The sequence below is a fragment of the Mus pahari genome, chromosome 5 (genome assembly GCF_900095145.1).
Source record: "Mus pahari chromosome 5, PAHARI_EIJ_v1.1, whole genome shotgun sequence".
Taxonomy (NCBI): Eukaryota; Metazoa; Chordata; class Mammalia; order Rodentia; family Muridae; genus Mus; species Mus pahari.
The window spans coordinates 108,805,108-108,814,492 of NC_034594.1; the positions used below are offsets into that span (position 1 = coordinate 108,805,108).

General features: G+C 44.8%; 1 protein-coding gene across 2 annotated transcripts in view; it reads right to left on the reverse strand.

Moving 5' to 3' along the window:
* LOC110322681 (alpha-1,3-mannosyl-glycoprotein 4-beta-N-acetylglucosaminyltransferase-like protein MGAT4E) overlaps window positions 1–3,634 on the reverse strand; it is a 5,518-nt gene extending 1,884 nt beyond the window's left edge. The window contains exons 1-2 of one of the 2 annotated variants that reach the window (XM_021199415.1): window positions 3,496–3,562; window positions 3,235–3,331 (exon numbers count right to left, since the gene is read on the reverse strand). In XM_021199415.1, the coding sequence (XP_021055074.1) occupies window positions 3,235–3,331; window positions 3,496–3,507 (109 nt within the window). In that variant the 5' untranslated portion in view covers window positions 3,508–3,562. Of the gene's footprint in view, window positions 1–3,234; window positions 3,332–3,495 lie in introns of both variants that reach the window. The other variant, XM_021199414.1, reaches the window with a different exon arrangement.
* Window positions 3,635–9,385: the final 5,751 nt, after the last annotated feature.

Genomic DNA, 9,385 nt, shown 5'->3' on the forward strand with positions numbered 1-9,385 from the left:
CTCTGTAGACCAGGCTGGCCTCAAACTCAGAAATCTGCCTGCCTCTGCCTCTCGAGTGCTAGGATTAAAGGCGTGCGCCACCATGCCCGGCTTTTTTTTTTTTTTTTTTTTTTTTTGAGTCTTTTCTTAAACCTTAAGCTGTGGCTAATTGTTATGGTTATTATAATTCCTTCTGCTTTAAGCCTTTCAACCAACCTATTTTCCCAATGGTTCCTTTAAAGAAGATGCATTATAAAAAGAAAAAAGAAAGAAAGAAAAAATGAAAGAAAGAAAAAAAAGAAAGAAAGAAGGGACTTTTTCTAGAATCTAGGAGCCCAAGGCTTTTCTATTGTTCTGGTGCACTGTCTTGGGTTTTGCCAACTTGACACAAGCTACAGTTATCCAGAAAGGAGAAATATTAATTGGAAAAAAAAATGCTTTCATAAGTTGGGCCTGTAGGTAAGTCTGTGGACGTTTTCTTGATTAATGATGAATGTGGGAGGGCTCAGCTCCCTATGGGCGGGGCTCCCCCTGGGCAGGTGGTCCTGAGGTATGGAAGAAAGCAAGCAGAGGAAGCGAGTAAGCAGTACCCCTCTGAGGCTTCTGAATCTGCTCTTGCTTCCAGGTTCCTGTGAGTCCCTATCTTGACTTCCTTGAGTGATGACTGTCAACTGCAGGTGGAAGCTGACTGAGCCCTTGCCCCCCACTTTGGTGCTCAGATAGGCACACACTTGGGAGAGTACCCCAATCTACGCTGTTCCTATTTCCCCAGCCAAGGATTTTTACCCTAGTTCTGCCACTTCTGACTGTGTTGTTGGCTAATTACTTTTGCCCTTGAGCTTAGTCCTAAAACCCGTAAAACCAAAAGGATTTGGGCTCAGTGATCTAAGACTCCTCTGCCTCCAATATTCTTTAATCCAGTGATTGCTCTTTCTTTCTTTCTTTTTTTCAAGACAGGGTTTCTCTGTGTAGCCCTGGCTGTCCTGGAACTCACTCTGTAGACCAGGGTGGCCTCGAACTCAGAAATTCACCTGCCTCTGCCTCCCGAGTGCTGGGATTAAAGGCGTACACCACCACGCCCGGCATTGATTGCTCTTTCTTACAGTGACTAACTTTATTTTTTCCCATCAGTGATTTAATCTTCCTTTTTCACTGATATATTTTGTTTAGTCATTGAATTCCTCTACCTAAAAGTTCATGTAGACAACTTTAGCCACAACTTTTTTTTTTAATGTTTCAACTAATTTCTCTTCCCTTTTATTTAAATGCTCTAAAGCTGGGCATGAGGTTTCATACCTTTAATCCAAGCACCAAGGACACTGAGGCAGGAAGAGCTTAATTCAAAGCCAGCTTGAGATACGTAGTAAGGAGGAGGCCAGCTTTGGCTACATAGTGAGACCTTATCGAAAAGCTTGACATGCAAAAGGACCTGAGTTCAGTTCATAGTGCCCAGGTGTAAAGGGATTTTAATCCAGCAACATGGCTACTCTGGCTGGAACACAGAGGCAAACAGATCTCTGAGTTTGAGGCCAGCCTTGTTTAGGTAAAGAAAAGCTTTGGTCTAGGCATTATGGTGCATGCCTTTAATCCTAGCACTCAGGAGACAGAGGTAGGAGGATATCAGAGCTCCAGTCATTTTGGTTGAGTATGTGAGCTGAGAGGCAGAGCAGGAAGAGAGAGAGGAGTTGAAGTTGATTCAGTTAGTTGAGTTCAGTTCAGTCAGTCAGTACAGTGGAGTTGAGGTCAGTTCCAGTCAGTTCATGCAGTAGAGACAGAAGTTGAAGCCAGAGAATGAGGAGCCAGGAGATTAGAACAAATTGCTGGAGTTAGAGGCTAAGCAGAGCAATTCAGTGAGAAGCTGAGAGAAGCCAGACTGAATCAGTCAGCTTGGAGAAGATTTTGAGCCAGAACAGCTGAGTTGAACCAGCCAGCTAGAGTTCAGAAAGAGCGAGAAAGGGTGAGCTTGTTCAGCAGTAAGCCTCTGAAATGACAATTACATGTGACAAATAAAAGTTATATTCACACACAAGCCATGTAGCTCACAAGACCTGCAACCGCAGCTCCCAGGGATCCATACATATTCCTATACCATTGTACATGTACACATGTATATTTTTGTATATGTACAAATATGTACAAAAACCAATGGCTGAGGCCACCCCCTCCAAAAAAGGCCACATGAGGGCTGGAGAGATGGCCCAGTGGTTAAGAGTGCCTACAGCACAGAGGAGCTGAGTTCAGTTGCTGACACCCACCTGGCAGGCTCACAACTGCCTGTAACTGCAGCTCCAGAGACTCTGACGCCCTCTTTTAGCTTCTGTGGACACTTGTACTCTTATACATCCACCCATAGACAGAGACACGTGCATTCACTTAATTGAATATAAAATATAATGCACGGTATGATGGTGGGTGCATGCCTTCAATCCAAGAACCCAAGAGGCAGAGACAAGAGGATCTCTTGAGTTCAGCCTTGTCTACATAGTGAGACACTTTTCCAAAATGAACAAACAAAAAGCCACAGGATCATCCACTCCCCACCTCCACCCATCCCACAGAAGGCACATAGCCAACCATTCCTAGGGCATAATCATAACTGCAGATTGAAATGTTAAGTTACACAAGGGAGTTATACTCCTTGTTTACCCAAAGTGAAGACATATGGTGTGGCAGAAGAGTGTCTATACAATGTAAGATGAAGAAATATAATATGTGATCAAGATATTGTTTCTACCTATTTTATTTTTTAGTGTTTTTGTATGTGTGTGTATGTGTATGAGTATTATGTGTGCGTGTGGTGTATAGTATGTGTGTTTGTGTGTATGTGCGTGTGTGTGAGTGTGTGTGGTGTATGGTATGTGTTTGTGTGTATGTGCGTGTGCGTGTGAGTGTGTGTGTGTGTGTGTGTGTGTGTGAGAGAGAGAGAGAGAGAGAGAGAGAGAGAGAGAGAGAGAGAGAGAGAGTATTATTATGCTGGAAATGTGAACTCAGATCTCAGATCCTCGGGAGGAACAGCAAATGCCCCTAACCACTGAACTATCCTTTATCCCCTGAGCCCATCTATTTAAAACACCTCTATCTGTCCTCCCTGATTTGGCCACTGGGGAGGGAGCTGTCAGGCAAGGTCAAGGGCTCCTGGGCACATTGCCTCTTGCCTCTTCTCCTGCCCTCCCTGCCCTCCTCGTTCTCATCCTTTTCCCTCCTGCGGTCCTCCTCTTCCTGGGATGCCACACCCTCCCTCTTCCAGGCACTCACTCTTCCTTCTCTGCTGGATTTCTTTCAGATACTTGAAGGTGATGTTCTGCCAGTCATCTAGTGATCTGGAGTTCTTCTTACTGCCATGGTTGATCACCTGGACCATTGACAAAGGCAAAAAATATAGGTCCTTTCATAAAACAACCGACTTTATCTCTCCCAACCTCCCTGAAGCCTTTTTAGGCAGAGAGATAACAGTGCAGTGCCTGGCCATGAGCCAGAAGATCCATGGGCTCTGGTAGACTTTGTTTTATCTCTTACCTTGAGAAACATGACAAACAAATGTAGCTAATGTATGGAATAATGGGTAGATCCACACCCAGCTCCACTCAGAGGGAAAGGTTTGGAAGGAAAGTTCAGGGCTTTTGGGCAGCCTGCCTGTTCTCAGTCCTCCCACCATGCACTTCCCATTTCTCCTCAGTCTCCCCACCATGCACTTCCCATTTCTCTTCAGTCCCCCCACCATGCACTTCCCATTTCTCCTCAGTCCCCCCACCATGCACTTCCCATTTCTCCTCAGTCCTCCCACCATGCACTTCCCATTTCTCCTCAGTCCTCCCACCATGCACTTCCCATTTCTCCTCAGTCCTCCCACCATGCACTTCCCGTTTCCCAGAGAATAGTCACCACATTTTTGACATCTTCATTTTCCTCAGGGATTTGCAGGATGGTGAAGAGCCACAGGAATATGAGGGCCACAGAGGTTCTGAAGCAATTCCTGATGGAACAGTGCATTGTGTCTGCACTGGGATAAGGCTCCTACAGTGAGAAGTCAGTATGCATATGGAAGACCAACTGCTTTCCCCCTGCCCTATCCTCCACACCCCCCTCACTGCCTCCCTTCAGCCCTAAGATTACTGTTAATTTACATGAACACACACTGGTCTAGGAGCCTGACAGAACACAGCCCTGTTCCCTTCCTAGAGAGAGAAGGTTACCTATCCTGTGATGACATGACATATGCTGCCTCTCTTCATCTATTTGTTTGGAGTTTCAACTCTCCCAAAGTTTCCCCTGCTCAGAATGACAAGGGCTAACTGGAATGTTATTAGCATGCCAGTTGTACTAGGAAACAGATGGGCATTGTGCATTTAAAACAAAAATAAAAGTCAAACTACTAGCTAGGCAGTGGTGGCCAACAGTTTGTTTTTGTCTGTTTGTCTGTTTCATGACAGGATTTCTCTGTGTATCTCTAGCTGTCCTGGAACTCCCTGTGTAGACCAGGCTGGCCTCCAACTCAGAGAGCCACCTGTCTCTGTCTCCTGAGTGCCAGGATTAAAGGGCTGCGTCACCACCACCAGGCTTAAAGATTCTTTTCTTTTCTTTTCTTTTCTTTTCTTTTCTTTTCTTTTCTTTTCTTTTCTTTTCTTTTATTTATTTATTTATTTTTCATTTATTTTTTTCATTTTTTATTTTGTTTTATTTGTTTTGTTTTGAGACAGGGTTTCTCTGTATAGCCCTGGCTGTCCTGGAACTCACTCTGTAGACCAGGCTGGCCTCGAACTCAGAAATCCGCCTGCCTCTGCCTCCTAAGTGCTGGGATTAAAGGCGTGTGCCACCATGCCCGGCTTTTTTTTTTTTTTTTTTTTTTAAATTATGTGCTTGTGTCTGTGCACACAGTGCCTATGGGGGCCAGAAGAAGGTGTTGGGTCCCCTAGAACTAGGTTGTGAGCTGCCTGCCATGGGTACTGGAAATTGAACTCAGGTCCTCCGAGATAGCATCTCACTCTCTTTTGTTTTTTTGTTTTGTTTGTCTTTTGAGACAGGGTTTCTCTGTGTAGCCCTGGCTGTCCTGGAACTCACTCTGTAGACGCCTGCCCTATACAGAGAAACCCTGTCTTGAAAACCCAAAGGAAAAAAAAGAAACCCACCTGCCTCTGCCTCCAAAGTGCTAGGATTAAAGGTGTGCGCCACCACTGCCTGGTGCATCTCACCCTCTTGAGTGCTGAGCCCTTCCTCAGTCCAGAGAGTTGTGATAGGCATTAACATGCATCTCACCCCTAATTTTTTGAAAATAGTTACAAAAACACCCTTACTCACAATAAGATTAAACGTTTCTTCCCTGTTTTCCTTAAGGCTTTCTGTCATGTGAGTGAATCACTTATGAAATTCTGTATAAGACACCCAGATGAACAGACTTCTCCAAACCATAAACACATGGACAAGTATGCTTAATGGAAAAGGGCTTATAACTACAGTTAAAAGACCTCAGCACAATAGCCATACCTCAGTTCACTTCGGTCCTGCCTGTGACTGTGTTGGGCAGCAGGGAATTCTTTTCTCATTCAACCCTCGAAGGTCAACACTGTTCTGAAGAAGGCAGAACAAAGGGCAAGCGAGCTGGAAAGGGAGTCGGTCACTCTAGGAGTTAGGGACAGAGCCTGGCGTCTCTGCTGCTCTCCCCTGAGCTCAGCTCCCTCTGTGATGTTACTACTCTGTCCCAGCCCCCACCCCCCTACCCCCACCCCCACCCCCACCCCCGACTCATAGCATCAGAGGGGCACAGGTACTGGATACATGGGATGAGTGTGCACTTCATAATCCCTACCTACAAATTATTATTTGCCCTAAAAAAGCCAGCAGCGGCTCTCTTTGAACGGAGAAAGGAGATGCAGAGACCACGGCGCAGAGAAACAGGAACAGCGCACAGAGAACCACTGGGCCTGCCCCATCACACAACGCCTCCCGGTGACTCCGCCCAGTCTCTTCCAGTCCCTCCGGGTCCCTTCCTGGCCTCCTACTTTTACTCCCTTTCACCTTCTGAGTTTGTCAGCCTTGCTTTCATCCTCTTTCTTTTGCAGGATCTCTCCTCTCTCTCTCTACTGGGCCTTTGTCATCATGGAAAAAGCAGGTCTGTTATCTTCCCGCGGAAGGAAAGTCAAAAAGGAGAATACCTCTCTTGAACTCATGTTTCAAGTTCTGTCCCACTTCTCTGAAATTCTACACAGCAGGTCCTTGGGAGCGTGGACTTTAGCCCACTTTGAATTCTTTCTCAGCAGGTCTACAGTTTCTGCCTGGAACTGCTTCCTTTCTGACACCCACCTTCCCCGGCTTATCCTTTTCCTAATGCATCAGTGCACGTGGTCCTAAAGCTTTATTTTCCTTCTCACTCTCTGACTAACCCCAGCCTTCTCCTCTCTCTCTCTCCTCTCTCTCTCTCTCTCTCTCTCATTGGATGTAATGAGTCCTTATCTCAAAACAAAACAAAATGCAAACAAACAAGAACCCCAAACAAACAAAACAACTACCTCCAAAGCAAAAATTATAAATCAAAGGCTGGGAGAGATGGCTCAGTGGTTAAGAATACTTGCTGGTCCTGCAGAGAGCCCAGGTTTGAGTCATAGAACCTACATGGGGGTAGAACAGCCTGCAATTCTAGTTCCAGGGGATCTGATGCTTTCCTCTGACTTTTACGTGCATTACACATATATGTGGTATATACATACATACATACATACATACATACATTGCAAACAAACATGTAGGCAAAAAATATACATAAGATACTTTAAAAAATTAAGATTATAGATAAAATCTAGTGTGGTAGCATATGCCTGTAATCCTAGCACTCAGGAGTCTAAGGTAGGAATATCATGAGTTAGAAGCCAACATAGATTTCATAAAAAGACCTGTCCAAAAAAAAGGAAAATAAACAGGTCTTTAATAATACACACCTTTAATCCCAGCACTGGGGAGACAGAGGCAGATCTCTGAATTTGAGGCCAGCCTGATTTATAGAGTTCCAGGACAGTCAGGGCTACAGCGAAAAACACCATAATAGGTAGGTAGATGGACAATAGATAGACAGACAGATAGATACATAAGAAAGGAAAATCCTAAATCAAGTGAGATTCGCTCCTCTTCTTGCCATTCTCTGAGGGCCTCTTACTGCAAATAAAAGAGAAACCTGGTTTCTGGTTATGGCCTGCCTGTGAGGTTTCTCTCTCTAGACTTAGAGGCTTCTTTTCTTGGAGGATAGCCTGTAAGGCATATAGGACTCTTGAACATGTGGTTCTTTTAGAATGCTCCTGTGTAGGTTTACCCCATTGCTGCTCCTTCCCTGCCACTGAGCCGGAGCTCGGATGTTCTCTTTGCTGCCCTGCATCAGTCACTGACTAATGGAGCCCAAAGCCACTCAGGACCACTTTCGTCCTTCCCCACCTATTGGGTGGTCTGTTAAGTTTTCCTGAGCATCTGTTGTGTTTATTGTCTGTCACTGTTCACTAGCCTAGAATTATAAGCTCCAGAAGGGCAGACACTTTGTTACATTTGGTACTATATCTCTAGCATTTTGCAGAGAGTACCTGGCTGGGAGGACCGTGCTCAACAAGTCTTTTATATTAGCTCATGGGCTATGAGAGACTCTTAGTAGTTGGCAGTAATCAACAGTGCCAGGAGCCAGAGAAGAACTATGGGCATACCACGGTTAACACACAGGAGCTCCGGACAGCCAGGGCTATGTAGAGAAACCCTGTCTTGAGAATGCAAAAAGTAAAATAAAAACAAAAATAATAAAAGCAAACAAACAGACAAACAGATAGCAAATTATAGGCCCAGACACACTAGGCTAGAATCTGTTTCTGTTTAACTTTTTCATGTGATCTTGGTCAAATGACTCAGTTTTTCTGAAGCCCAGCTCCTCCCCTATCAAGGGAAGATGACAGATGACTACCCTCAAGTGCCTAAGGGTTCTTTTGTTGTTTAAGACAGATCTTATGTAGTTCATGATGGATATGATTTTACTCTGTAACTCAGGCTGGCTTTAGACTCCTTACTTGTATTGGCAACCCATAACCACCTGTAACTCCAGATGCAGGGCTCCAGCGCTCTCTATGGGCACCAGGCACACCCATACATGCAGGCAAAACACTCATGTACATAAACTAGATATTTGAGTTGGGTGTAGTGGTGCACACCATCAACCCCAGCACTAGGGAGACCGGGGTGGTGGATCTCTGAGAGTTCAAGGCCAGCCTGTCTTAAATAAATAACTAAAGAAATAAAGCATGTTTGAATTTTGGATTTGCGTGCTTTCACCTCTCGAGTGCTAAGATTATGGCTCTAGGGTTTTTGCAAGAATTTAAAGAGATCATCCACATACTCATTCTTGGCATGTACCAGGAACTCCATGAAATTTTACTCTTCTGTATAAGGAATCTCTCACTCTCGATTGGGTCTCACTCAGTAGCTTAGAGGCTGCCTTGACTTCATGGCAATCCTCCTGTGTCAGCCTATCAACTACTTGAATTACACTCTGCCATGGAAGTCAGCTTGGCCTTCTTTTCATTGAATGTTTGAAAACTTCAGCTCCCTGATCTCTACACTGTTGTCCACGTTGTACTTTTGGATACACAACTACTCAGAGAGACTGTCTGTCTGTCTGTCTGTTACTGCCAGATTCCTATTTCTCTGAAGGATTTAGAGGCAGAAACAAACAAACAAAATCAAAACAAAACGGAGAGAATAAATCTGAAAGAGGCCTGACATCTTTCTAGGTCCTCATCAGCATTGCAGTTAGGGGCGGTTGTCAATCTGCCTCAAAGTGTTTGTTGGTCTTGGCCGTCCTCGCTAAGGACTTGAATTTGGCTGATGTCAGAATTCTCCTCTAATCCTGGGAGGATGAATCATACCTGCAGGTTGGAGCTGGGGAGGGACACGTCCCCCTTTGTGTCCTTCCTAGGGGGATCAACCTGGTTCTTTTGACAATCCTTGTTTCTTTGGGGACTAAGGGAACTCATCTGGCCGACGGAGAGGCTGGTGCTCCACATAGTCTGGCCACATTGTTTGACAACCTGAATTAAAAAAATAATAATAAGGGGCTGGTGAGATGGCTCAGTGGGTAAGAGCACCCGACTGCTCTTCCAAAGGTCCAGAGCTCAAATCCCAGCAACCACATGGTGGCTCATAACCATCTGTAATAAGATCTGATGCCCTCTTCCGGAGTGTCTGAAGATAGCTACAGTGTACTTACATATAATAAATAAATCTTTAAAAAATTAGAAAAATAAAAATAATAATAATAATAAAAGGAGAGCTCAAAAAAATTTCAAGTTATCCCAGCACTTGGGAGGCAGAAGCAGGCGGATTTCTGAGTTTGAGGCCAGCCTGGTCTACAGAGTGAGTTCCAGGACAGTCAGGGCTATACAGAGAA